This window comes from Galeopterus variegatus, unplaced genomic scaffold (genome assembly GCF_000696425.1).
Source record: "Galeopterus variegatus unplaced genomic scaffold, G_variegatus-3.0.2 Scaffold1065, whole genome shotgun sequence".
NCBI classification, from domain to species: domain Eukaryota; kingdom Metazoa; phylum Chordata; class Mammalia; order Dermoptera; family Cynocephalidae; genus Galeopterus; species Galeopterus variegatus.
In genome coordinates this window covers 137,720-165,465 of record NW_007727176.1, presented here as the reverse complement: position 1 = coordinate 165,465, position 27,746 = coordinate 137,720, and the positions used below count along the sequence as shown (strand labels likewise).

Genomic DNA, 27,746 nt, shown 5'->3' with positions numbered 1-27,746 from the left:
TCCTGGGTCTGAGGCCCAGACCAGGAGGAGCCGGGACTTGGGGTCTGGGACCGGAGGCCCAGCCATTGGAGGGCAGCCTGCTGGGAGCCGAATGGACCGGGGCGCCCTCTGCTCCCACCTCCCTCTGCTCGAGATTTGCAGCTGTGGGCAAGTCCTGGGGCTGGGGGAGGCAGACCCCTGCCTGCTGCTCACCGTGCGGGGCTGGAGAAGCAGATGGAGGCCGGGGCTGGGCTGAGGGTGGCCCTGAGGTGGCTGGGCTTCCACAGGCCTCATGGTCCTGGTGGCCTGCAGTGCCTCTGGATCTGGGGAGGGGGACAGATAGGGGACCCCTATCCTTTGGTGAGCTGGTCTGTCCCTGGCTGTGGGCACCATCCGCCTATGGCTACCTCCTATGCCAGGTCCCAGGCTGGCCAGATCTGGCAGCCCCCTCCCAGGGGTCCCAGCATGGGGCCCCCTCCCAGTCCCCGGGTGGGCTCCGTCATTCTCTGCTCAGCCTTCATGAGAGCTTCAGCCTGGCCTGTTTGAGCAGGAAGCAGCCTGTGGACCCATGCCATCTGGGCCTCTTGGCCATGCTGCCCCTGGGAAGACCCCCGCCAGCTGCTCGCCCTGCTGTCTCCCCTCTGACTTCGGCACGCATGGGTCCTCCTGCCTCTGCCCATAACCGCTTCCTCTGGGTTACCTGTCTCCTGGCTCAGCTCTATGCTCCTGGGGGTGGGGGAAGGGCCTGTGGCACCGGTGTTTGGGGACCCCTCCTATGGACACTCTGGGACCATCCACTTCGTTGGTGGACTGAGAGTCTGAACAGGCACCATCCCTCCCTGGCCCAGCTGGCCCGGCCCTGGCACTCTGGGCCTACTCAGCTCATTTCAGAAGCGGCTCTGGCTCCTGAGCTGGGCCTTCCAGTCTGAATCTCCAGACCCTCCCAGACTGGGCTGGTGCTAAGAGCCAGGTGACCAGCAAGGTGCACATTCTGACCCCAGCTTGGGAGCCAGGACCTCTGTGGGGTGGGGAGGGCAGTGTGCTCCGGGGCAGAGCACAGCATGAGGCCACCGGGGCTGGCTCCCCGCAGCCCTCTAGTCCACGTGGGTGCGGCCCCCTCGGGCTGCAGAGGACCTGGCCAGGCACCTGCCGGCCGCCCCGTGGCTCAGCTGGGAAGCTGGATGCCGCTGCGGTGGTGACCGCCTCCCCTTCCCTTCTTTTCCAGGACCGTCTACTACATGGGCTACAGGCAGGTGTATGCCACGGAGGCCCGGACCGTGTTCAGGTGCTGCCGAGGGTGGACCCAGCAGCCTGGCGAGGAGGGCTGCCTCTCCCGTGAGTGCCACCATCCCTCCCCACCTGCATCCCCGGCGGCTGCTGTCCCTCTGCACCCCAGAAAAGGCCGTGTCTAATGGGCAATGCCCTCCCCGGGACATAGGCCCCGAGTGTCCGCACTGGGTGTGACTTCCCATAGCAACGTGAGGGACTCCGGGGGCCGCTCACCGTGTGGCTCTGCCTACCCGAGGCGTTAGAGCGAGACTGGAGGGAAAGAGGACAGTGACTTTCCCCAGCGCCAGGCTGGCAGGAGCCGCAGAGAGAGTGCGGGGCCGGTGGGGGGGTCAGTTGGCTTCTATGGCTCTGCTGAGGATGGGGGCTGGTCTGCGGGTGTCTGAGGTCCTGCATGGGGACAGTGTCTGCGATCACATAAGGCTGCATGTTGGTGTCAGTGGTCTCAGGTACTGTGAGCTGGTTTGGGGGGGTGTTCAGAGCATGGCTCTGGAGCGTCTGCCATGCCACGTCCCCCTGGCTCTTGGGTCCTTCTGCCTGCTCTGTTCCCAGAAAGGCCCAGACAGGGCAGGTGGCACCATGCTCACCCTCGGCCCCAGTGGGTGCGAGGTGGCAGCTCCATCCTGTCCCATTCGCTGGTGTTCCTGGGCGCCCCAGGCCCCAGCCTTCTCGTCTGCCGAACAGGAGTGGGGGTGGCCCCTGTGTATCCCTGGGGGCAGGTGCTGGTGGGCTGAGGCTCAGAGGTGGGGGGCCGGGGCTAGAATCAGGTCGTCTGGTCCTAGCGGTGGCTCTCAAGCCTTTGCTTTGTAAAGAGTGGCTCGCAGCTGTGGAGCCTGGCCGCATGGCGTGTTTGGGAAGGGTTTCTGGCCTATGAGTGTAGGGACAGGTGAGTGGTGACAGGTGGGCCAGCAAGTGAGCGTGGCAACAGATGAGTATGGGGATAGGTGAGCCAGCAGTTGAGTGTAGGGGGCAGGTGGACTGGCAGGTTGGTGTGGAGACAAGTGAGTGTGGGGACAAGTGGGCCTGCAGGTTGGTATGGGGACAGGTGAGTGTGGGGGCAGGTAGATGTGGGGATAGGTGAGTGTGGGGACAGGTTGGTGTGGGGACAGGTGAGTGTGGGGACAGGTGCCCTGGCAGTTGAGGCCGCCTGGGAAAAGATGTCAGTGTCCCTCCCTTGGAGAGGTTGGCCCTGAGGTTGTGGGACCCTTGTCCCATGGAACCGGGCTTCCCTGAAGCACCGACGTGACATCTGTGGGTGAGGCAAGGGATGGGGCTGTGAGCTCCCCACCGTGAGGGGTACAGGCCTGGGCTCCCCGGGCTCCTTCTGTGGCCCGTCCCCTGAAGCCCCCAGCTCCCTACTTTGAGGGGGACAGAGCTGCCTGTCCTGATGTGCACTCCAGCGGGGACAGGGGATGAGAGAGGGACGGTGGTGATGTTTTTCTAGTAGAGGAAGTGAGTCACTCTCTCCAGGAGGGGACAGAGAGGAAAGAGGGAGGAGGTGGCCAGCTGGGGGGAGGACGGTGAGGGGATGGTGAGGCCCTGAGAAGCGGCTCTTCTCTCTGTGGCTCTCTGATCGCTGTGCCTGATGTGTCCCCTGTTTCTCTGCTTCTGGCATCTGGCAGGAACAAAAGGGTCTGTTTAGTGCGGGGGGGACAGACATCAAAGCTGCAGTCCCCTGGTTTCTGCTCTGGGGCAGGAGCTCCTGGGGCTGGAAGGTGGCTCAGATAATGGAGTGGGGCCCGGGTGAGGAGAGGAAGCAGGGCGGCGGTGGGGGGAGGGGGAGATGGGGCCTTGCACGCCGGGAAGGGATGTGACTGCGCAGCCGCACAGGTGACGTGGGCTGCCCCTGGCCTGGTGTCCCCTGGCAGAGGGTGGGGTGTGGGAGCCTGGACACGGGTGAAGCGATTGCAGGTGGAGGTGTGCATGGCAGCATTTGGACAGTATTGTCCCCACTGAGCTCTGAGCCAGGATCCGGTGGCCCTTGCTTTCACCTGTGTCTGGGAGTGACCATCCCAGGGTCAGGGCAGGGCCAGGGGTCAGCCAGTCCCCAGCAGGCGGGGTTGGCCTTTCCTCACTGTGGAGAATGGCCCACGTGCTGGCTTTTTGGGAATGGGATGGGTCACTAGTGGGCCCTGTCAGTGTGATCATCTCTCTCCGTCCCCAGTCTGTCCCGCATGAGCTTTGGGCCTGTCCCGCCAGCTCTGCCTTCCTGTTCCTGCAGCCAGGCTCCAGGGTGTCACTTACACGGGGGACCCCAGGCCATAGCAGGATGAGGTGGCTCTGCCCTGGCCTGGCCTGGTGGGCAGGAGGGAGATGGGGGCCCTGGGCTGGCCACACCACTCAGCCGGTGGGGCCTAAACCAGCCTGGGGTGCCGCAGCACTGGGAGGTGTCTTGATGTGGCTCTCTGCCGGGACCCTCCTCAGGGCAGCCTTGGCTGCGGCATCTGCTATGGGACACAGCAGGGTCCCCACGTGGATCCTCAACTCGGGCTTCAGGTTTCTTTGTTGTTGGCTTTTGAAAATGCATTTTTAGCGCAGGATTTACGTGTTTGTGTATTTTCCTTTTGTGTGTTTGTTTTCATGATCCCGGGAAAGCTGTGATCTGGCTTCTCCGGACGCTGCGTGTTTACCCCCATGTGTGAGGGGACCGAGGGGTGGGCGGCGGGGCTGGGAGTCTGGTTCACGCCGGCCGAGGAACCCCGCGTGCAGCCTTCGGGGGGCGCCGGTGCGCAGGAGGCCTCGCTTGCTCCGGCTCCCGTGTGCGTTTCCTACCTGTGGGCTCGTCAGGGGGGCCGGGGCATTGCAGGTTGGATCAGGACCCAGCAGGAGCCTGGAGCCGCTCTGCCCGGGAAGCCCTGCCACGGTGGGGTCAGGCGAGAGTCTCAGGTGGCCGCCGCAGTCCTCTCCTGGCCAGCGTGCCTATGGGCCTCAGGGCCAGGACAGGCTCCTCCAAGCCCCCTGGCCCCCAGCACCCCCATATCTGTGAGCAGAGAGGACGGGGTGGGGGCAAAGGCTCCCGTGCAGAGGGGCCTGGGGGTCCGGGCCCACTCCTTTCTCTCCCTCGCCACTCCCCATGTCCCTGTCATCCCTGCAACCCTTCCCAGCAGGCGAGGGCAGGGTCAGCCGTGAGCTATGGACGCCCGGACCCCCATCCCCGCACCCACCCCACCAGCCATCGTGAGGCTGCCTTGTGCCAGTGTGACCTGGAAACCCAGCCGTGGAGGACAATGTCAGGGCCGCGAGGGTGGGCCTTGGAATGCTGTCGTGTTTGTGTAGGTGTGAGGAGGACACTTCATGCCTGCGGGAGAGGATGGCAGGACGCTGCTGACCGTGTGGTGATTTCTACGAGATCCACTCAGCCGCACGTGTGGCCTGGAGGTGGCTGAGCAGAAAGAGCACTGGCCGGGCAGCGGGGCTTTCGGGCGGGCGGCCCCGCGGAACATGCGCCCAGGTCTCTTGCTGTGGGGGCGAGTCCTCTCCGCTCAGGTTCTCTGAATCCCACTTTGATCACAGTGGGTGACAGTTTGCTCTGACCCTCTGATGTTTCAAGTAGTCGCCCTGGGTCCTGGCACCTTTCCTCACGATGGGGGCCCTGAGTGTGCAGAGTGGCTGATGCGGTGTCTGCCTGGAGCCATGGACACCCCAGTCCCCCACATGCAGACTCTGAGATGGACACGCGCAGGAACGAAGTGCCAGGAAGACCCTGTCTGCGGCCCCTTCCTCTGACTCTCTCCCTGTGGGCTGGGCTGGGCTGGGTGCAGTGGGGGCCGGAGGGAGCCAAGCAGGCCACAATGGAGAGACAGGGCCTGAGGAGCGTGTCCAGAGCCACAGCGGCTCCTTGGGGTGTGAAGAGCACAGGGAAGGAATCCTGTGGTCAGTGAGTTCTTCATAAAGCAGAGATAAGCCGGTTTCCTTTTGCAGGACTTCTCAGAGCCTTTAATGTGGTAATGTGCCCCATGGAGTCCTGTGACAGCTTATACGGTATAGTGTTTTCCAAACTAATTGCATCTTGAATTCAGAGCCATCTTAAAAAAGAAAGAAAAAAAAGGAACAAAGTCAAAGCTGCAAAACAGTGTCCCTAAAGCGGGCTTTGACATACTGACGTAGGTGATCCACTCGATGGTCGTTCATGGGGGCCAGTGCTGTCCTCTGGGCTGGCGCTGTGCTCAGGGCCAGGAGGGTAGCCATGAGCAGAAACTGGTCCCTGCCCTGATCTCCTGGGACTCGTGTCCTGCAGCAGGGGACACACAGGAAAGGAAGTGGTTACGTGCCACTGGTGGGAGGTGCAGAGAAAAATGAGGCAGGGACGGGGCAGGGGCTGGGAGGGTGGGAGAAGCAGTGGGAGTCGGGATTTGCAGCCTGGAAACTGAGTCTCGAAGGCTCAGGCCCGGCCCTACCTCCACAAATCCTGGGGTTCCAGGACCTCAGAGTCCCCAGCCCCCATGTGCCCAGTGTGGGTGGGTGGGGACAGCCTGGCTTTTGACTCTGGAGCAGACCCTCAGGCAACTGCAGCCGGGGAGGACCCTGCAGAGTGACCGTGCAGAGTTCCTCCGTGAGCTGCCCTGACCCCTCCCTGCCTTCTTGCTGCTCAGGGATCCCGGCCGTCTAGGGGGAGGCCGAAGACCTTCGTAGAAGAGTGCCTTCCTGCACGGGCTTCCCAGCTGCGGGGGGCATTGATATGGTCTGCGTCCTGCAGGAGCCGGGGAGGCTGTGCCTTTGCCCACGGCTGGGGTTGGCAGAAGGGACAGGAGCTCAGGCCGCTGGACACTGCCCTGGATCTGGGTGTCGGTGCACCCAGGGGCGAGGCCCAGGCTGGGGTCCCCGTGTCCAGCTATTGGACCACCAGGCAGGTAGGGGCTGCAGGTCTTCCTCCTGCCCCAGGATGGCCTGGGGCCCTGCTTGGCTGCCGGGGCCAGTGGCTTCTCCCTCTTCAGTGTTCCTCTAGGCCTGGTTGGTCGGGACCACTGGGAAGGAGGCTGCAGGAAGGCCGCGTGGGACCCCGGGGCTGCCCTCTGCTTTCCTCCCTCTACCGTTTGCTTCTCCTTTTCCGTTCTGGCCATGGGTCCGCCCTGCTCCCCAGTGTGGGAACTGGCTGGGCTGATGTCACGGCTCTGGGCTCCCCTTTCCTCTACGTGGATGCAGCGCATTGTCTGCCAATACTTGTTGTCTACTGTGACCTCTGCTCTCTTGTCACTGTCTCCCCACTCCCAACATCCCAGGCCTCTCCCAACCGTGGAGTCACATCCAGACTGGCAGGCCCCCATGCCCAGCCACACTGTGCGCACTGGCACACACGGTGCACCTGGACTCGCAGCCCTCCCAGAGGACCCACCCACTCACTTCCTTGCAGATTTGTGCACACACATGCATGTACTCACTCCCCAACATGCACACATTCACACCGATGTGCTCACGTGCATGCACACACTGTGCACAGCCCCGCGCACATGCACACGTATGCTCACACACGTGTGCTCACTCTTGCATGCATGAGATGTGTCCATGCACGCTCATAGTCACAGTGCTCCTGTGGGCCCACAGCATGTGCAAATCCCACACACCCACATGCTCACACCCACACGTGCTCACATGTTCATAGCCACATGTGCTCACAGCCACACATGATCACACATGTTCACACCCACACGTGCTCACACCCATGCGTGCTCACATGTTCACACCCACACGTGCTCACACCCATGCATGCTCATAGCCACACATACCCACAGCCACACGTGCTCACACATACATGCGTTTACACCCACACGTGCTTACAGCCACACGCTCACACCCACATGTGCTCACACATTCACAGCCACACATGCTCACATGTTCACACCCACACATGCTCACACCCATGCATGCTCATAGCCACACATACCCACAGCCACACGTGCTCACACATTCATACCCATACATGCTCACACACACGCAAGCTCATGGTCACAGTCCCACACTCACACCTGGCCCAGAGCTCCCTCCCCCCTCCCCTCCCTGGTATGGGAGCTGCCCAGCAGTGACACAAGGAGCCACGAGCTCCAATGATGCCGTGAAGTCCTCAGACACCTCTGGGCAGGGCATGCAGGGGTGGAGACCTACAGGAACCCTGTGTTATTGCCGTCTCCAGTGCAGTCCTGGGGACTTACTTGGTGACCTGGGCAGAAGGGGACAGTCATCTTCAGTTCAGTTTCACTCCCTGGGTGGGCTCTCGCTGTGCGTGGTTACAGGGACACCGAGACTTCCCCTGGGGCTATGGTGCAGGGGGAGCACAAGCCCTGAGACATGGAGATGGCACCGGCTGCTTGGAGTCCACACCGATCCCCGGTGCCAGATGGAGCTCTTCCTTCTGGAAGGCTCTGGTGCGTGGCCTTCGGGGAGTCTGCATGCAGGGGCGAGGGAGAGGAGGGGAAGGCTTGCTCTGGCCTGCTCAGCCTCCCAACTCCCGCATTGAAAGGACGTGGCCTCCCCAGCATGGTGAGGCTGGTTTTTCTCTTGACTTCGATGCTGTGCTAGGGCTTTGGGAGCTGGCCTGACTCTGGGCAGGGGGAGGTCCATCCACCCACCTGTCCAGCCCTCCCCGTCTGGAGGGCTTGGCCCTTCCTGGTGAGCCTGGAGCCTCAGTGCCCAGCACGGAGCAGCTGGACTGTGCCCTCCGCCCATGAGAGTCTCGGCAGAGAGGGCGTTGGTTGGGTGGGGGATGTGGTCAGGGCCCCAAGCCTCCAGCCAGCATAGGGTTGCAGCAGGTTTGGGTGGACTCAGGGTCACTCTGTTCCCTGGGCTCCCAGGGAAGTGGCTTCCCTTCCTGAGCCACCACCAATTGTGGAGGTGGGCTTTGTGACCCCCAGCCCGGGCATCTCACGGGCAGTTCTTTGCAGCAGCTCAAGTGGTTTAGGAACCGCCGTCAGCCTTGGTTGACGAGACAACAGTGTCCTCTGAACAGCGCTGCTTGGAGGCCTGGGACCTCGTGCTGAGCCAGCCCTCCCTCTGGCATCCCTGGTGGTGCGTTGTCCTCACCATCTCCCCGTTTGTCTGTGCTTTTGCATGCCTGGCGCCGTTTGACCCCCAAACACCTCCACATGTGGCAGACAGATGTGGCCTTGCTGAGGACCTGAGCCCTAGTTCAGCCTGGCTTTGGTCTCCCCCGCCGGGGGCTGGGGGGTTGTCAGGGGCAGACGTGCCCTGCTGGGGTCCTGCCCTGTTGTGTGTGCCTGGGATGTGCCTGTGAGGCCCGGGCAGAGGGAACCCCCCACCAGCCCCTCCCTGGCCTGGGCAGGGGAGCGCCCACCCTTGTCCTCTGCTTTCCTCGCCTTTCACCATAAGAGAAAGTGGCTGGCATTAAAGAGGCCACATATGTGCCTGGATGTGCTGCCCCCACCCTGCGGATTGCACTCCCCCAATCTGCCATCCAGCACCCAGGCTCAGCCAAGAGCAGGAGAGACGTGTGGACAGCTGGTCACTGGGGGGAGTTCCCTGCCCCAAGCCTTCCCTCTGCCTGCTTGGCCCTCAGAGGATGGCCCCTTGGCAGTGGCAGACCCTGTGGGCACTGTGGGCCCCAGGTAACCTCCATCTGACCTTGCATTTCTCATGTCCGTGGGTTCAGAAGGCTCCTTCCTGGCCCCCAAGGGTCCTGTGGGTGCAGTCCCGGCCAGGCCAACAGCTGCAAGGGACAATCCCCAAGCTTCCCAGACCTCCCTCCATGACCTGGCGTGCAACAGGCACTCTTAAGATTCATTAATGTTTTTAAAATAATGTTAAGTAGAAAACAAATTTGTTAATTGTTTTGTAAAGCACCACTCTTCCTTTAGCACCCATGCACTGAGGTTTTCTGTTTTTCGTTCCCACGTCTCCACTCGGTTCTCTTTCCTGTCCACCTGTCTTTGTCATCTCTGTGAGGTGCTCCCCGCTTGTCCTGGAGGATGTCAGACGTCCTGGTTTTAAAGCCGTGGTCTGACGCTCATGAGCTCTATTTCCTCGGGTGTGAGTTCTTCCACTTTTCAGTGTGTTGTGTCTGTCACGAGTTGGGTGGATCTTTTGGGGTGTGTGTCTGTCTGTTGGAGAGAGCCGGCCGCCCTCCTCTGTGCTGTGCACTTGGGGGTAGTTGGGGAAACTGCCATTGTTTGCTGTTTTGGGGACAGTGGGGAGGGGTGGGCCCTGCCGCAGGAGGCTGGTGTCGTGGGCTTCCCAGACCACCGGTCCATGTCCTCCGACACAGGCTCCCCTCACTGTTGCTGTTGCTCTTGCCTGACCTACCAGGGCGAAGGTCGTGCAGGGCCGGTCCTGCCTGGGTACTATCCTTCACATTGCGTGGGGTTTCTGTCCTGCCCCAGGTCTCTGCTCTGGCCGCACCTGGAGCATGCACCTTGCTGCTCCTGCCAACCAGGAGCCCTGGGCTTCCTTCTGTGGCGTCCCTGTTTTTCCAGCATCCCACGAGTCTGACCAACCAGGAGCACCCCTTCTTGCTGTGGAGCTTTGTGCAGCTTTGTCTTAAAATGGTGTGTTTTTCCATCTCTGTGGGTGTGATGCTTCGTGCAACCTGCCACCTCAAATCTCGAGCTCCTGCCCCTTCCCCAAGGCTTATTGACAGACAGCTCTCGCACATCTGGTTTTGCCTGGGCATATGGTTGGTTGTTCACTCATTCATTCATTCATTCATTCAACAAAACTGGCTGGCATGCTTCTAAGGGTGGGTGCTGAGGCATGGGATGGCAATCCGGACAGGGTTGGTGCCTGTTCTCAGGGAGCCCCTGGCCTGGGTGGAAGAGGAGCTGTCAGCCCAATTAAGTGCTTAATTATGGCCAAGAGGCCGTGCAAGATCACCAGCTGCGAGGTAGAGGGTGGAAATGGGCGAGCAGGAGTGAAAGGGGGAACTGGCTAAGGCCTCTGCAGGAGCACGAGGTGGCACTGGAGGTGGACAGACGTGGGTGTGTTCAAGGTGCACCAGGGGCAGCACCCTTGGACGAGCTTTGGGCTGGATGCCGGTGCGGGAGCGAGCACATGAGGACTCCTCCTGGGTGTCTGGCCTGAGCCTTTAGGTCGGAAGGATTCGCTGTGTGTGCATCGATTGGCTGGTCCACAGTTGGGGGAGCGTCAATTAGGGTGAAGGTCAATTATGACGGTCTGACGTGGACACAGGACGGGGCAGTGGCTGCCCCGGGCCTGGCACCCTGGTGAGTGCACGTGCAGTAGGACTGGCATGCCTGCTCTGGAGGGAGGGCTCAGCTCCCCTTGCCCTGAGGTGTGGTGTCTTCAGTTGGGACAAGCAGGGACACTACCGTGGATGCTACTGTGGGGACAGTCCACAGAGATGAGAGGGAGCAGGGTCTGGTTAGGACTGTTCGAAGCTCCTCCCTTTTCCTCTTTGTTCTGGAATTAGGCAGATGCTCCTGGGAAGGGGGAGGGCAGATGCAGGGCAGTGGGCTTCTGGGCTGTCACCTGCTCCCTACCTGAGAGGTGGCGGGTCTCAGCCATTTAGGGCTGGAGGTCTTCAGGACAATGAAAACCTTCCGGGTGGAAATAAACACAGCTGGCTTTTGCTCGATGAAATTGCACAAGTCAGCAGGTTTCGGGCCCATGGTGCTCGGGACTCTGATGCTTTCCTGTTGTGTGGGCCCTGGGACGGCCCCTCGGTCCAGGGGACCTCCCTGTGTGGATTCCAGGGTCAGGGGGGCTTCCGTCCCCGCTCCCCTGCTGCAGCTGTCTTGTGCCCCACCCCCACCCTGCCCCATTGTGGACACATCCTCCAGCTGCAGATTTGGCTGGAGGGAAGAGTCTGATGGGACCGAGGGTGGCCGGGTGTGGAGGAGCAGCGGGGCCACAGGGGCAGCGGTGGTGGGTGTGGGTGCAGGACCGCAGAGGAAGAAGCATCCACAGAGAGCCTGTGTCTCAGTGCTGGCCTGCACCCTGGTCGCTCCTCACTGTGCAACCTGAGGACACGTACTGAACGTCTCTGAGCCTCGGTTTCTGCATCAGGTGCAGCACCTGATCCAGGAGCCACTCGGACCCGTGTGCCTGGCTGTCATCCTTCCCCTCGACCCACTCAGCCCGCACCCTGGGAATCCCAGGTGGTCTCACCTGGCTGCCAGCAGAGCCCTGCTCCTTCTAGAGCTTCCTCCCTGCCCTGGCAGGAATGCTCTCAGTGACACACAAGCTCTGAGCCTGAGGGTCATAAGCTTCGGGGTGGCAGGGGTGGCCAGGTCACTGTTGGGAGTGTCCACTCACCCAGCGAGCTCCCCATGGGGGTGGGGTGCAATCTGCACACCTGACCTTGCCCTCCCGTGTGTGGGGATTTGCAGGTGGTAGCTGTGGGGTCAAGGACACTGACCAAAGTCCCCCCGAGGAGGCACCTGGTCCAGCCTGGTTGGGCACTCACTGTGACAGGGGCCAGCGGGGCAGTTTGGGACTGTCAGCTGGAGGAGCTGCCTGCCAAGCCCCACTCGCCTTCCCCCCACTGAGCCGTCGCCTTGTGGGCCCAGCACAGCCTCCTCCACCTCCACACTGGTGGTCTCACTCCTGAGCCTAGGGAGCCGCAAGGCAGCAGGAGCAAACGCTGCCCAGAGTGGGGCTGGGGAGAGGGCCGGGGAGAGGGCTGGGGAGCAGGGGGTCTCCCCTGCAGAAGGATGAAGCCAGCCCCTCCCCAGCGCTGGCCTCCTCCTGCCGGGGACCCTCACTTCCTTCCATCCTGTGCTCCTGCTGGACTGGGCCAGGATCGCCCCTCCTTGGGGACAGGACCAGCCTGGTAGGTTCCACCTTCAAGGCCTCAGCCAGGCTCTCAGGCCCCCTCGCAGCTGTGGGCAGTGTCCTGGCCACCCTGCTGCCCCCGCCCTGCCCCTTGCACTCTCTGCCCTCCTTCCACTCCCTTCTACCCCCTCACTCCCTACCCGCTGCCCCCAGGAAATGCCCTGCAACTCAGAGGGCTCCCATTTAACCCTGCTGGGTGTGGCCATTGGGGGGGTGGAGAGGGGGACACTTCAGGCTCTGGTGGGGGAGGGGCGGCAGTGGCCTAGGGCAGAGCAGAGCTGGGCCAGCAAACTGACAGCCTGAGGTGGGGCTGCCTGCCTGTCGGACCCTCCCCAGGACCGGGTGCTCACCTCTTGACATGTTCCAAGGTCCGAGGTGGGGCCGCGCTTTCCTCTCCGTGTCCAGGGTCCGGGTCCTGCAGTGCCCGGGGCGGGGCTGGAGACCCTCCGTCTCAGAAGCAGAGGGTGGAGTTACAGCTGGATGGGAAGACTTCGCAAGGGGGAGGGCCGTCCCCAGGGACTTGGTGTCCCGTGGGTGGCTGGGGGCTGCCCCAGGCTCCTGCCCCTCCTCACCGGCCTTTCTCCTTCTCTCCACAGCCGAGTGCAGTGCTGGGTTCTGCTTTCATGGCGGCCGCTGTGTGCCAGGCTTGGCCCAGCCCTGCCACTGTCCCCAAGGCTTCCGGGGCCCCCGCTGTCAGTACGGTGAGTGGAGCCCCCTTGGGGCACCAGGGCCCAGGCTGTGGCCAGCCTGTGGGTGGAGGAGCAAGGGATGTGCTGGGGGTGATTCTCCCGCACAGGGTCCTGCAGGGGAGACCCCTAGACAAGCGGGCATTCTCCTGAGGACGTTCTCCCCGCTCCACCGGCTCCCTGCAGCCCATCCGAGGCTGTTGGGAGGAGGGGGCGACCCCAAGAGACCCCTTCCTCTGCAATAGCTCTGCACCATGTAATCTTAGAGCCCACTCTGTCCAACCCCATCATTTATGGGCAGGGACAACGGGGCCCAGAGAAAGGCCTGGAGTGGCTGGGGTCCCTGGCAGCTCGGGTAGCAGCCTGTCCCAGGGTCGTCCAGCTGCATGGCCACACGGCCAGAGCTCTCATCCCTGATGTCGAGAGAGGGGGACTCCGGCGGTCCCCGCAGAGGCGATTGGCTGAGTAAACCACGGTGCGCCTGAACTGGGAGTTGGCACTGAGCGCGCGAGGCCGGCTGCGGTAGGAGCTCCCGGTGCACGAGAAAATGCGCACAGGTGAAGCAAGCAGAGACACAGAAAATCACCGAAAGGACCTTCGTCCTAATTCTTTGAGTGCGGGAAGTGAGGCTTTTCCCTTCCTCTGTGGCTTCTGCTCCGCCCAGTCTCTCACCACAGCCCCGAGGGGCCGAGCCAGGTGGGCGCGTTGGGGTGAAATATACCCAAGCGGTCTCCGTGATCTGGGATTGCGCCTGTGACGGGTGACGAGCGGGTCCTTGCAGGCGCTGCCTAGGAGCCAACCGGAGGGGAACCTGAGGAAATCAGAGGGAGTCTGGAGGTCCCCATGTTTGCAAAGGAGACCCCTGCCCATTCGCCGTTCCCTGCATGGCCATGCGAGGTAGCCTCTCCTCGAGCGCTGGTCTGAGGACAGGGGTCCTAGGCAGGTGCTGAGTTTCCCCAGAGTTCTGATGTGGCTCCAGGTGACCACTGCTGGAAAGGCTGGCGGCTTGGACGCCTCTGATGCTGGAGGGTTTACTGGGTGCCGTCTGTAGCTGGACAGTTCCAGTGCTTGCGGCTTCCTGGGCTCTGGGTGGTCAGGAGGGCTGCTGCCCGGGCCATGGAGTGAGGCCTGTCTGTCTCATGCAGATGAATGGTCCTCTGTAGGTCCCCTGTCACTGCCCTGTGACATCTAGGCTTTCAGCCTCAGTCACGCCTCCTTGTGGTTTCAGACCTCAAGTCCCTCATGGGCTGTTGCAGGTGGCCTACCCCTGCCCGGATGGCAGGCTGGGGTCCACGGCAGGATGGGGGTGGGGGCTGCAGCAATCACACTTCGTCTCTGGTTGGGAACTTTAATTACGGTGACTGGTGGATACTGGGACATGCGACGAGGCCTTCCTGTCTCATCGTTTCATCTTTTTGAAATGGGCACTGCTTGACCTCGGCTTCGTGGGGAAATGCCAGCGCGGTCGAGCTGGGGTGGGAAGGCACCTCCTGGCAGCCAGCTGCCTTTGGGAGGTTTCCAGGAAAGCGTTGTGGCTGGACAGTTGGCAAAGCAGACCCTGCTGAGGCCCCTGCCCTGGGGGAGGGCGGTGGGGAGGCGACCCTGGGGTGGGACCAGTCCTGGTCCTGTTTGGGAAGGGGCCAAGGACACCTGACCTCCCCCTCAGGGCCAGCCCCGTGCCATACCCTCCCGTGCACTGCTTTCTGTCCACTGTCAGGCACCCCTCCCACCCCTGCCTAGTCTTTGTCGAGGCTCTATCTCGGAGCCTCCCTAGTGGGCACTTCCTTGTACAAAGCAGCGTCCCCTACCCATGGCACCCCGACACTTGGCTCCTGGGTCCCAGAGGGTAGCAGAGTTTGCAGAGGACTCATTGTGGGGCTGGGGACTAGGTACCTGTTGGGGGAACTGGGCATCTAGTGGGGGCTCTGCATCCCGGGGTGGGGGGAGGCTGAGCAGCTCATGGGGAGGGGGCTCCAGCATCTAGCTAGAAGTGCAGGATCTAGGGCAGAGCTGGGCATCTTTGGGGGGATCAGCGTCATTGTGGGGCCCAGCAGCTAGTGGGAGGGACTGTCTTGCCCAGGTCCAGGGCAGCACCTGCTTTGAGCTCCACACCCAGGTACACTGGGTAGGGGTGGCCTCACGTGCCCTGTGCCTGCCAACTTCTGGGGCCCTGACTTCTGTGTCAGACTCAGAGGGGCATCTGGGCTCCAGGCTCAGCCCCCAGTGCAGCAGTCCCCCTCCACGGTGACTGTGGGGACAGCCTCTCAGGGCACCCTCCTGGCTCTGAGCCACGCTCTGTGCCATCTCACTGAAGCCTCACTTCATCTGCCTAGTGGGAGAGGAAAGCAGGATCAGGAGGCCCAGCAGCTGCCGACCATTGCTCGTGACTGGCAGAGCGGGGCTGAAGCAATGTCTGTCCCAGGGAGCACATGGGACCCCTGCCACACCGCCTCCTGGGGCCAGGTCATGCCTTGGCCAGGGTGGATCCCTGTTGAGATCTCCTTTGGAGGAGAGAGGAGCAGGGTCCCCAGGTAGGGCAGGAGCATCTTCATCAGGGGGACTGGACCTGTGACTACCTTCCCAGGTGGGGGCTTCCTGGGAGAGTGGCCAGTCAGAGAGCAGATGTGGCCTTCAGGAGGTGGTAGATAAGCTGGAATGTGGCTGACCTGCCTCCTTTCCAGCCTGTTCTCTTGTGGAAGAAGGGCAGGGTGTGCAGGGCGGGGTGTGCAGGGCTGGGCGTGCAGGGCTGGGTGTTGCAGGGCAGGGTGTGCAGGGCGGGGTGTGCAGGGCTGGGTGTGCAGGGCTGCTGTGCAGAGCAGGGCGTGCAGGGCTGGGTGTGCAGTGCAGGGCATGCAGGGCAGGGTGTGCAGGGCGGGGTGTGCAGTGCTGCTGTGCAGGGAAGGGTGTGTAGGGCTGGGTGTGCAGGGCTGCTGTGCAGGGCAGGGCTTGCAGTGTCAGGCATGCAAGCCCAGCCGTTGTGCCTGCAGGGGCAGCCCCTGGCCTTCCTTCTCCCACCCACACCTCTAACAGTCACTTTGCTGTCCCTCCTTCAGCTGGGTTTGGGCACCGCAGACCTGAGCTCAAACACAGTTGGGAATATTTAACTAACCCCCCAATTATAATTGATTCCAGTTTTGAAAATAAAAGTCAAATTTTTCTGGTTCCCCCAAATTCTTTTATTTGAACGAGAGTGGGGGAGGGAGCAAGGGACCCGGCTGGTGACGGTGGAGGGTGGCGGGAGGGGCCCCTGGAAAGAGCCTTCTCCTCCCCCATTTCTCTGCCCCTCCCTCCTCTTCTCCCGCCTGGATCACAAGTCAGGGCTGGGTCTGCGCAAGGGAGGGGGCTTCGTGTGGAAGGGCTGTCCCAAAGCCGTTCTGCAGAGCAGGGGGAGACCCGGGGAGCATGAACTGGGCCTGTGCCCCTCCCAGGGTGGAGCGACAGGCCAGGCCACCAGCCGGCCACAGAGGCCCCCATCCAGCCCGTCACAGGCCAGTGGCTCAGTTTGTCTGGGATTGGCTTTGGTGTCCCCCAGGCCTGTGACTGAGTGACCAGAGTAACCTACCGGACCTCTTGGGTCCCCGTTTCCCCTCCTTTTCGGGGGAGATTACACGAGCGATGTTTGTGCTGGTTGCATGAGTCAGCGCAGGGGAGACCCAGAGCCAGCCTGGCAGAGGGTCAGGAAGTGAGGGCTGCTGTCCGGGACAACGCAGTGATGGTGACAAGTTCCAGGCCCCCAGTGCCTCCATGGGTGCAGCTCCCATGTGGCCTCTCCCTTGGGATGCCCTGGGGTCAGGAAGGACCTGGAGGGTCAAGGGCAGTCTTTGAGAACCAAGGCCTGGGTCACCTCTAGGTGCTTTCTTGGTCCAAGAAGCTTTGGCTTTGGTTTTCCTCCAGGCCTCAGTTTCCTCACCTGTAAAATGGGCAGAGTAGGTCTCTGAGGCAGATCCACACTAAAGTGCTGGCACCCTCACTCCTGAGTCCAGCATAGAGTGTGGGCGGCCGCACTGCCCAGCAGAGGTGGTGCGGAGGGCTTCCTGGAGGAGGCGGGCCTGCGGGCTGGGGGAGGTTTAGGGAGCGGCAGGTGGGTCAGGTGGGTTTCCAAATGGGAGAGGCAGGAGCAGAGAGGAGGAGGAAGTCAGTTCAGCCCCGAGGAGCTGTGTGGGGACGGCGGGGGAGATTCAGCCTGGAATCCTGAGGGTCCCCACACTCTCTCTGAGACTGAGCTGGGGGCTGTCTGGGGCTGGCCTGACAGGTGCCCCTGGGTACCTGGTGTGGTCCCGCACCCCCACCCCACCCCATCCTAGCAGGGAGAGACATCAGTGGTCCTTCTGGAGTCTCCCCAAAGGAGCCTCAGTTTCTCCCATCTGGGGAGGAAACCGGCAGGTAGGGGGTCCTCGGGAGGGGACTGGAGCTGCTTGTGGCATTGGTGGGGGCCCTGCAGTTATGCCAGGAAGCAGAGCCCTGAAGGACTAGGCCAGGCGTCCCCGAGGGCGTGGGGACAGGAGGAAGGGCTGGGTGGGGGCCTGAGCGGCTCTTAGTCACAGCCTTAGCTCAAGGGCAACTCTGTTTCTAAACAGGGATAATTGATTAATGGAGAGGACGCCGGCCCTCCCAGCTGCCCTTCAATGCTGCCCACTGTGTCTGAGGGTGGGAGTCTGACCCCTCGCCCGAGGTCCAGACACCACCCAGGGCTGCTCCTGGCTGCCAGCCGTGGCCAGGCCTGGGAGCTGCCTCGGAGTCTGGCCATCCAGGGAGCGGGGCAGGGAGGATGGGCCAGCCCGGCCTCCACCAGAGAGGCTCCTGTTCATTTCAGCCTCTGTCCATCTGCACACACAGAGGTCCCCGTCCTGGCTGGAGCTGAGGCATTGTCCTACTGAGCACCTCTCCTCCTGCCACCTGCCACCGGGTGGCTGTCCTTGGGGAGGCATCTCAGCTTCTGTCCGGGGGGGGGGGTGGTCTCAGGTTTACCAGACCCTGATCCTGGGCTGTGGTTCCAGGCTCCCCACGCTGTTCCCTGCACTCGTCTCTAGGCAGGCTGGAGCCAGCTCAGCGAGCGCGTCCACTCTGCGGGGAGGCTGTGTGTGTCTGCTGTGGGAAAGGACCCGGCACACCCGGGAGCCTTGCTCTCTGGCCTCCTGGGCGGACTGGCCTTGGTATTGGAGTTTCTCTGCTCCACTTCCTGCTGAGGGGCGGGTCCCCTGAGCACAGAGGTACCAGGAGGCGCCGCGCTGGCCAGCGGGACTGTGTGGGCTGCCTGGGGAGGGACCTGCCTTCCTCGACAGGGGTCCGTAGCTGGTGTAGACATTGTATGCTGCAGGGGAGGGCAGAGACAGGCAGCCTCGGGATCCTGAGAACACTGCTGGCCCAGGACCCCCAACCCCCACTATCCGAGGGTCCCTAAGGGAGACGGGGACCCTGCGTGGTGCAGGACCATTTGAGAGCCATGCTGGCCGTCAGCACAAGGTTGGCTTGGCGGTGGAGCTTGGGGGTTGGGCTGCATTCCCCGTGAGCACCTGGCTCCCTGGCTGGACCTGCCTCCTTGGCTTCATCTCCGTCTGGGCTTTCCTCAGGTTCCAGCCTTTGAGGAGCTCTGTCTAGTTGCTGGATAATCAGAAAGCCCAACGAGCAGCCGCTGCTCTGGCTGTCCTCTCCCCGTGGGGTGGCCCGGAGCTGTCCAGCCCCACCAGACCCCCTCGCTCTGCTCCGCTGCACCCAAGTGGGCAGAGTGGCCGTGGGCTTCTGCTTTTCCAAACGTGCTCACTTGAGGTGCACGAACCCCCTCCTCCTGGGGGACGGTTCCTCGAAATCTCCAGGGAGCCCCACCTCCCTGCAGGAGCCTGTGCTGGGCGGCCTGCCAGTTGGCTCCTTGCTGCTGAGGTGGGGGCCGTCTCTGCCCACCGTGGGGTGGCTTTGACTCGGGCCTCTCTGGCCTTGGTCCCTGCTGGCTGTGACTGTTGGCTGGGGCAGGTGGGGCTGCTCCAGGTCCGTCCTGCTGTGCTGGGCTGGACCACATCCTCTGCAGACAGTCGGGGAACCGCCTGCAGAATTCCGAGCTGTCTTTCAAAGTGGCTGACTCTGGGAAGGGTATTCATGTTCGCTCAGTGAATCGTTTAATTACCAGGTTTGTTCCTCTCCCCGGCCACCCACAAAAGCGCCTCTGTCTTTCTCCTGGCATGACTGTGTCCCCCCTGGCCCTGGTTCCTGGGGTTGTGTCGCTGGCTTCAGAGAGGGGTGGTCTTTTAATGACATAATTACAGCAGGAGACACTGAGAGGCAGACCCTCCCAGGCATGGCAGGGGGAGTTCTGTGAGCTTGTCCCATCTGTCCCCATGCTGCCTGGCTGTGGTGTTTGGTGAGTGAGCATCTCCAGTGTCCCTGCCCACAGCATCCTGGGCTGCCCAGCTGCTGCCCCAGTGTTCTCCACCCCATTCTCCTGGGCATTCTCCTTGGATGTCCCATTTCACAGATGGAGACACCAAGTCCCAGCAGTTCCCGAGTTGCTTGCGATCAGTAGTGGACCGAGTGTTGGCAGATGTCCCCTTGACCTCCAACCCCAGGACAGGGCTGGATGCCGTGGAGGCCCCAGCTGGGTCGAGGGAGCCTGGGTGGGGAGCCTGGATGGTCTTTGGGGGATCCGTGTAGCCTGGTGCCGTGTGGGGTCCCACTGACCGCTGCTGCCGGGATGGAGTTTGGCTGCAGGGGCTTCCTCTGGGAGTGCTTGGGGCCACAGACCACGCCTGGGCCTGTGGCAGACCTCTCCTGGCAGCCGCTGGCTGAGTGAAGCTGGGCCCCTGCCCACCTGCTGGAGCTGTGGTGCCCGAGTTTACAGCTCCCGCTGGCCGTGCTGAGGGTTTGGCGCTTTCTATTCTGGGCAGATGAATGGCTGGGCCAAGCTGAGGGCGCTGGGTGAGGGCCGTGGCACTCTGTGGCTCTGCGCTGCGTGGACACACCCCTGCTGGCTGACCCTCCTATGCCCCGGGCCCTAGAGGCCCTCACCAGCTCAGGCTTTCTCCGGCTGGTGGAGGGGAGCAGAGGGGCAGCCCCCGGCCCAGGGGCTTCTGTAAGGCACAGAAGATAAGTGTCTGCTCGCAGCCCTGTGGGGTGGGCCAATGTGGGGGAAACCCACCATCAGGAGGGGTGGAAGGACGTGTGGGCGAGCTCACAGGGCACTGGTGGGTGGGCATCCAGGTCAGGGCATGCGGCAACGGAGTGGGTGTCCCTGCACTTGGGGGGCTCTCGACCTGGGCGGTGGGGGAGAGACCCTTGGGGAGCAGGTGATGGGTGCCTGCCCTGGAGAAAGCACATGTGTGCAGGGACTCACCCGTGAGCCCCTATGGTCCCACCTGCAGAGCTGCTGCTTCTGTAGCCCCACCATCTTGCTTCAGGCAGAGGGACAGCCTCCTCGGCACCCCCCGGGATGCCTAGGACCACTGTGAGACCCCCAGACTGACTGCGTTCCTGAAGATTGGGACCCCTGGGGGCCTGGTGCAGACCCAGCACTCGGTGGGTACTCAGCGCTGAGGCCCGATGTCCGGTCCCGGCTTGCTGTCCTGGTGGTCCTGTGCACGGTGCCCCCCCCCCCCCCGCATCACCCAGGAATCTCTGGGAACCTCTGCAGCAGTGACCCTGCCTGGTCATTCACCTCTCACCCCGCGCTCTGGCTGCGGTAGGCACGCTGACGAGTCAGTAAATCTCAGCCTGCTGCTGAGCTGGGGAGGGGTCTGCCTGATCTGAATTCCTGGAGAATTCCTGCTCTGGGTGATCTGCAGGCCAGTGAGGCTCGCAGGAGCGTTTCTGGGGCTGGTTCTGCCTCCTCAGTGGTTGGACCCCTTGTGGCGGGCCGTGTCTCTGATGGTCCCTTACCCCCAGCCTGTAGTGCCCGTGAGACCTGGTGGATGGAGGGCCTGGAGCAGCGGGCAGCAGCCCATGGTGAGCCCGAGAGGCCATCCCAGCCTCCAGTACACTCGGCTCAAGTGAGGAAAGAGGGGAGGGGCTGCTCACAGCCCCAGTCCTGCTGTGAATGCGCCACAGAAACACGGGCCGTTGTCCTGCCCTCACCAGCTTCCAGAGAGCAGGTCGGTCGAGAGGTGTCCTCTCGAGGCCCCAGCATTCCCCAGGCTTCAGCCTGCCTCTGGACACCCCGGGTCTGCAAAGTCAAAGCTTGGGTGTGTCTGGGGAGGTTGCAGGCAGGAAGGGCCCGGGATGAGATAGTTGAGAAGCTGGGCCAGGTTGGCAGTGTCCCTGGCGGTGGGGGGCGTGATCTGAGCCTCTCACTGTGGGGCTGGCTTGTCCAGGGAGAGCCAGGCTTGGGGTCAGCATCAGTGCTGGTCCTCTGCCGGTTCCAGGGGCATGAGAGGGGGTTCCAGCCCGTGGAACCCACATGCAGGCCAGGAAGCAGTCAATAAACACGGCCTCCTGCTGCTGCTGGTGTGCAGGGAGACTTGCTGCGGGCACGGTGCTGGGGTAGGGTCCTGGGAGAGGCAGGGCCAGGCGTTCCTGGAGCCAGCACTTGAGGGGCAGTTTCTGGGCTTAGGAAGCCCCGTGGGGCGGGGAATGTGCTGGGTTCTGCCCAGGACACTGTCCGGAGGGACTGGGGTGTCGTCTCCCCTGTGGCCAGTCTCTCCGCTCACATCTCCGGCTCTGGGCTCTAGCGGGGATGCACGGCTGTATGGGGCAGCCAGCCACGTGAGCCAGGGCTGGGCCCTGCCAGCTGTCACAGGGCAGCCCCTGCTGCTGCTGGTGTGGGGTCCCCAACGAGTTTGGGCACGAAACCTGGCTTAGGACGTGGGCAAGTTGGGCAGCCTCGCTGCACCTCAGTTTCCTCCCTGGGAAGACTGGGGTGGCAGCAATACCTGCTAGAGGATGCCACGGTGACAACCGGATGGGACGCTGCCAGGAACACGCCCCGCCTAATGCCCAGTCCCAGTGAGAGCGAGTTATTCCAGAGGTCGGAGGAGAGAGGCGCTGCCCAGTTTCTGTGGGCTGTGTCTTGCAGCTCTGAGAACTCAGCCAGCCTGGGGGTCTCCCAGGGCCCCCGCGAGCCCACCAGCACTGGGGGCCGTGCTCTCCTCTGCCCGGGCAACTCTGTGGTCTCTCCAGCCCCAGCCGTTCTAGCTGTTTGACCTGGGGTGTCTGGAGGCTCACAGCCGTGGAGTGCTTGGGGTGAGGAGGGACCCCAGCAGTTCCCCACAGTGGGCAGAGGAGCCCGCCTGTGAGGCCTGTTTATGATGCTGTCCAGAGGCAGGAGGGACTTGCTGATCCTGCAAGATTCCTTCCAGCAAGAAAACGCTGGAGTTTTCCAGAGCGACCTGTGAGCTGCTCACATTCCCATCGGGCTGCAAAGACTGGCCCTGGGTTGGCTAGTGTCTTGTGCCCGCTCTACCTGAGTGCTGGCCACCCAGAGCCCTAGCTGCTCAAGGAGGTAAATTCTAGGAAATCTGCTGATTGTCCGCTTTCAGGATTCCTGGGGCGCCTGCCTGTCCCCCTCCCCAGTGAGATAATTAATGAGGGTCTGCAAGTGAGTCACCACCCTCTGGAGGCCCTGGGCTTTGCTCTTGGGCTCTGGCAGCTCCAGGCATTCCAGAGCAGGGCCCGGCCCTCTGTCCGGGTCGAGCCGGGGGCCTGGGCAGCATCAGGCAGAGCCAGGCCAGCTGATAACAAGACAGCTAGGGCGGGAGGAGGAGGCAGCAGCGAGGGTGCCAGCAGCCTCCAGCTGGCTCTGGCTGCAGGGGAGCTGCTGCCGAGGTCGGTATCGTGGGCCAACATCTGCTCTGCTGGGGACAGGAGCAAGAGGAGGTCGCCCCACTGTGGGGGGCTCAGGGCACAATGAACCTGTGGACCAGCTGTCCATGGCAGGGTCCTCAGTGGCCAAGCCCTGGTCAGAGGTCTCAGAAGGGAGGACCTGGATTCTCACCAAGCCCTAAGTGGGGTGCAGAGAAACCTGGACAGCGCTGTGGTCGTTTGGTGTAACCGGCCAATTCAGAAGGTTCTTGGACAGTGGGCAGCTTGGTGCTGGGCCGCAGGTCCCACCGTGCACGCCATCCAGGTCGCGGCTGGGCAGTGCTGAGCCCAGACCCTGGAAGGCTCCTGGTCGCGCCCCTCACGCCCTGCCCCGGATCCCACCCCACCCCAGGCGGGCCTTCTGCTCGGCATGGCTCCCTGGGAAAGGCTCCGCGTGGCCCTGACCTTCAGGATGGACTCGCCTCGTGTGTGTCATTTGTAGACTCAGTGCCAAGGGTGGCTGTGAGCTTGCTGCTCCGGGAAGAGGAAGGGTGAGGTTTGGCCGAAAACCTGCTGAAGGTGACAGAACCCGTTCATCCGCTCCTTTCCGGCCAGCGCGCTTGTCGGTGCTTCCCGCGGACAATCACTGTCCTACACGGTCCTCTTTGCTATACGTCCTGGGAGCTGTGTGAGGGCAGATGGTTCTGCCCGACGCTGGCTGGGCCGCCAGGGCCTGTCACAGGAAGATGCAAGAGGGCCTGACGCAGAGTCGGTGTTCCATGGGACAGTCCAAGTCCACTGGGACTTTCTGCTCTTCCTGGGGGACTCTGGACTCATTTCCGGGATCCTGGCTCCATCCACTTGGAAGTTGGGGAGTCAGGGCTGGGAGCTGATGCTTCCTGAGAGCCTCCATGTGGGCGTCAGCTGTGTGTGCCCCTTCCCCCTGCTCACGCTGCCAAGGGGAGAGGCCGGGGTGGGCTCACCAATCCTTGTCCCGCTGCCCTGACCAGCTGGGGGTCCCACAGGTGTCTTCCTTCCTGCCTCCTCCCCATGGGGCCTGCTCACCCAGGACCACCGTCACTTTAGTCTTTGTGTCCATGCTCTACACTGGCCTGTCCACCCCCAGCCCTCTCTGGCTGGGTCGACCCTGCTTGGGCATCTCTAGGTGCCCCCTGGTGACGAGAGCACACAGAAGGAGCCAGTGCCCAGCAGGGTATAGAGAAGGTGGGCACTATCTCCTGCCACCCTTGGGGCCTGTGGCTGCCCGGGCAAGAGGATGGCTGTTCTGGAGAGGAGGTGGCATTGAAGAGCTGGCCGGTGCCCGCAGGGCGCTCGGGGCCTGATGTGGGTACCAGACCTGTGCAGGGCCTCTCTGTCGAGCCCTGCCCACAGAGAGTGTCGCGGTGGCTGGACCATCCCTGTGCTGGGCTCGACGTGTGGTCACCCTGTGCAGCCACACTGCCCGGGCCTTGGATGGCCCTGCGAGAGCTGCAGGGCCGGGCTCCTGGGCATTCGTGGCGCTCTGCTGGGCCCATGCACTTTTCCTGTCAGACCCTCCAGTGCCTCACTCAGGGCTCACTCCCCTACTTTGTCAATGGGGACATTGATGTTCATAAGGGACAGTGCCTGGGCCCGAGTGGTACAGAGGACTCCAGCATGGTGGCCCTTTTGTACATGGAGAAGTGTCCGGGGGACTCGGCGCAGGGCTGAGCTGGGTGGCCTGCTTGTCCTCGGCTGTGTCCCTCTGTCCCCAGGGCTGGGTTCTGGCCACCATCATGGTTACGTGGGGTTGGCAGTTGTGGGAAGGTAGGGAAGATCTGGCCGTCATGTGGCCTGGCTCCTGTGATGACACCAGGGAGAGGCAGAGGACTCCTTCCTGGATGCTGTGTCCAGGCAGCCTGGTGACCTTGCCCAGGAGGGGTCTTGGGCAGTGCGGTCCCTGTGGCCTGGGATTGCTCCTGAACGCTGCTCCTGCCGCCAGCGGGGTCCCCACCGCATGTTCAGGGCGGGGCACTGGTGCCCCCTGGTGGCAGTGAGAGGCCAGAGCAGGCGCAGGGGCTGCCTGGGATTTAAGGTCGGGTTAGGAAGGTGACCAGCAACGAGGGACGGTGGGGTCTGAGGGTATGCTTGTGCCAGGCTCCATCCGTGCATTTTCTTGTCCACTCCCAACCTCACTTCTGTGCCCACCTGACATGCAGAGCCTGAGGACACTCAACTGCCAGGCCTTGGGGACGCTGTGGAGAGAGGACAAGACCCCAGTGAGGGGCCCCAGGGCAAGAATGCAGAAGGGGTGTCCTGGGTGCACATCCCTCCATCCGTCCATGGCCGTGCGGACCCCGTGCTGGGAATCAGCTGCCCTCGAGGGCTCTGCGTCCTGCTGTGTGTGCGTGTTGGGGGGTGGTAACAGGAAGTGGGGGTCACACATTCAGCAGCGGCGTGTGCTGTGGGGAATGTAAGTCAGGATGAGCGGGTGGAAGATGCCAGGGGGGACGGAGGAGGCCAGTATCAGTGGGCATGGCTGGGGCCTCGGAGCAAGTAATGCGACTTAAGTCAAAGGGCCTGGGGCGGGTCCCGTGGGGGATGCTGCCAGCGTGGACAGGGCGGCCAGTGTGGCGAGAGGGCCTCTCACGGAGGTGTGGTGACCACAGCGAGGGGGGCTTCCTTTGGTGATGTATCACTCCTGTTGGCTTGCTGGGAGTTTTAAGTTGGGGGACAGTGTGTGGGGTCGGACATGAGTTTCAGCAGCTCCCTCTGGTCGCTGGAGATGAGGCTGAGGCAGGAAGTCCAGAGAGGAGACTGCACAGTCACCCTGGGAGAGATGGTGGCTCGGCAGTGGCTGGGCTGGTGGCCGGGGCGGTGTTAGTCCAGGGCAGCGATGGAGACCAGCACGGATGGGAGAGGGGGTAAGGGGCTGGTTCTGGGTGCAGGGGAGGGGAGGGAAGGCAGGCGCGGGTCACCGACGGCCCCGCGTGGGGGGAGCAGACAGGGGCTCCCAGGGTCGGGGTCCGCGTGGCGTGGTGGGTGGTGGGGCCTGCCCTGAAGTAGGGAAAGGGTAGGAGCAGGCCCAGTGGGAGCACGGAGACTTTCTGTTTGGGCTTCTGCAAGGGGGGTGTGGGCACAGGAAGGGCCTTTTGGTCGAGGGGTTTTGCCCGTGCCTGGGAGCGGCGGGCTCTGGCCTCTCAGGGCACCAGGCAGGGCCAGCCCTGCCCTCCAGCAGTGCAGACACCACAGGGCCTGGGCCTCCCGTGCCTTGTGTTCACTCTGTGGAACAGGAGCAGGACCTGCTGACCTCGTGGGCCTCTTTGATTCTAACCACCTGGATATCGGCCTCATCTCTCTTCTTGCGGGTGTCCGGGGAGCTGGAAAGGGGCTCTTTGCAGGAAGAAAAGAGAACTTACACCCAAATCCAGGCCCTGAATGAAATCATCCTCAGCATTTAATCTCCCTTCTTGCCACAGATATTTGCCGGCGTTTACTGTGTGCCAGGCATAGCTGGGGGCTGGCCACACTGTGGCCGCCGGGCAGATGTGGCCTGTTCTCAGGGACGTGCAGTCCAGCAGGGAGGCAGACATCGCACTGCCAGACTGGTCAGGAAGGGGGACGTGGGACCGGGGCCTGGCCTGGGGGGAGGGGCAGGCGCTCTGTGGGGAGCCTCTGCACTCCTCCCCACTTCCCTAAATCCTGCCGTCTGTCCTCCGAGCACACAGCTCTGGTTGCCTGTTGGCGCCATGCATGTGGCTCGACACCAGGGCCACAGCAAGCAACCCGCCCTCATGGTCTCAACGATCTGCAGAGAGACAGGGATGGGTCCGGGGGCAACAACGCTCCTGCTGAGGGTTGGGGCAGGTCGGACAGGCCACCTGCAGAGGTGCAGGGGACGCATGTGCACACCCGGGGCACCACGCACTGTACAGAGCCAACAGAGCGGAGGCCTCCGGGAAGCGACCCCCATACTGGACTGAGAAAGGTGTGGATGACAGCCAGGTGAGGCGCTGCAGAAATCCTCGGGTGGGCAGGGGGACGCTCTCTGGAGTGCTCTTCCAGCCGTGTCCTGGGGGCTCTTGGGGAGACCCAGCCACCCTTCCCAAGGGTGACTGTGGGGAGGAGCTGGGGACGGCCCTGCCAGCCACCTTGCCTCCCCGCTAACCATTGTCCTGCTCCAGAGCCGGCCCGGGAGGCACTGCCGCCCCGGCCACATGTCCTGGACAGGGTGGGCCTGGCTGAGGGGGGCAGGTGCTTGTCTGGCCAGAGGCTCAAGCGAGTCCAATCCTTGCTTTCAAAACAAGAGGACGTGAGGGGACAGTCAGCCAAGGATGGCCGAGTGCTCTTGTCCCAGGGTGGGCTCCCAGTGAGGCCCAGCCCTGTCTCTGGCAGGGCTGTGAGCTCTGCTCAAGGAAATAATAGGAAAGCGCTGAGCCCAGCCCCGCCCCCAGTTCTTGATCTTGGCCCAGACACGGAGCAGGAGGCAAAGGCAGCACGTCGCCTCTGCGGTCTAGACTGCAGGGAGGACGCCGGGTGTCGGGGCCCTCCAGGCTTCTGGATTGCTCTGAGCAGGTCTCTACTGTGTGAGGGTTTAGAGGTCCACCCATGTGAGCTCAGAAATCAGTGCCCTTGGCAGAGAGTCAGAGACAGAGAGAGACAGAGAGATGGAGAGAGACACAGAGAGAGACAGACAGACGGACTCTCACAGAGAGAGGACCCGAGAGCGCGCCTGGCCCAGAGCTTACCAGCCCTCCCATGCCTCGCCCTGCTGCAGGGCAGCCCGGGGGCACCGCCAGAAACTGAAACGCCCTAGGAACGTGGCCACGGAGGGGGAGTGAAGACCTGAGTATTCGGGGGAACTGAGGAATGTTCTTGGCTTCTTTCTGGGCCTTTTACATTTTGTCTTGTTTTCTGGGAAACAAATGAGAGAAAAAAAAAAAAGCCAGCCCCGTTGCCACGTTTCTGGAGGCCGGCTCGTGTACGCAGACCAAACCCGATCACTTTCAGAGCGAGCGGAGAAACGCTGTTCCAAGTCAGGAGGGTGAAGTCAGACCCTGGTGTGGCCAAGACCCACTTCCCGCATTTGTGTCATCTCCTGCATCCCCCGTGTTTCCTTTGATGCCTCTACATGCCCGGAAAAGGCACGTTTCCGTGGGCGCACACAGGTGTGGGTGGGGATGGGCTTTGTCATCTGACGCACCTGACTTTGTTTTTTTTTTTTTCGTTAAATTTTTATTTTGTCAATATACACTGTATATGATTATTATGGCCCATCACCGACACCTCCCTCCCTCCTCCCTCTCTCCCCTCCCCCCCAAGAATGTCCTTTCCGTTTGCTTGTTGTAACAACTTCAT

General features: G+C 62.6%; 1 protein-coding gene across 1 annotated transcript in view; it reads left to right on the top strand.

Moving 5' to 3' along the window:
• MEGF6 (multiple EGF-like-domains 6) overlaps positions 1-27,746 on the top strand; it is a 113,584-nt gene that overhangs the window by 13,427 nt on the left and 72,411 nt on the right. The window contains exons 3-4 of the mRNA XM_008574553.1: positions 1,205-1,314; positions 12,600-12,704. Of these exons, the coding sequence (XP_008572775.1) occupies positions 1,205-1,314; positions 12,600-12,704 (215 nt within the window). The remainder of the gene's footprint in view (positions 1-1,204; positions 1,315-12,599; positions 12,705-27,746) is intronic.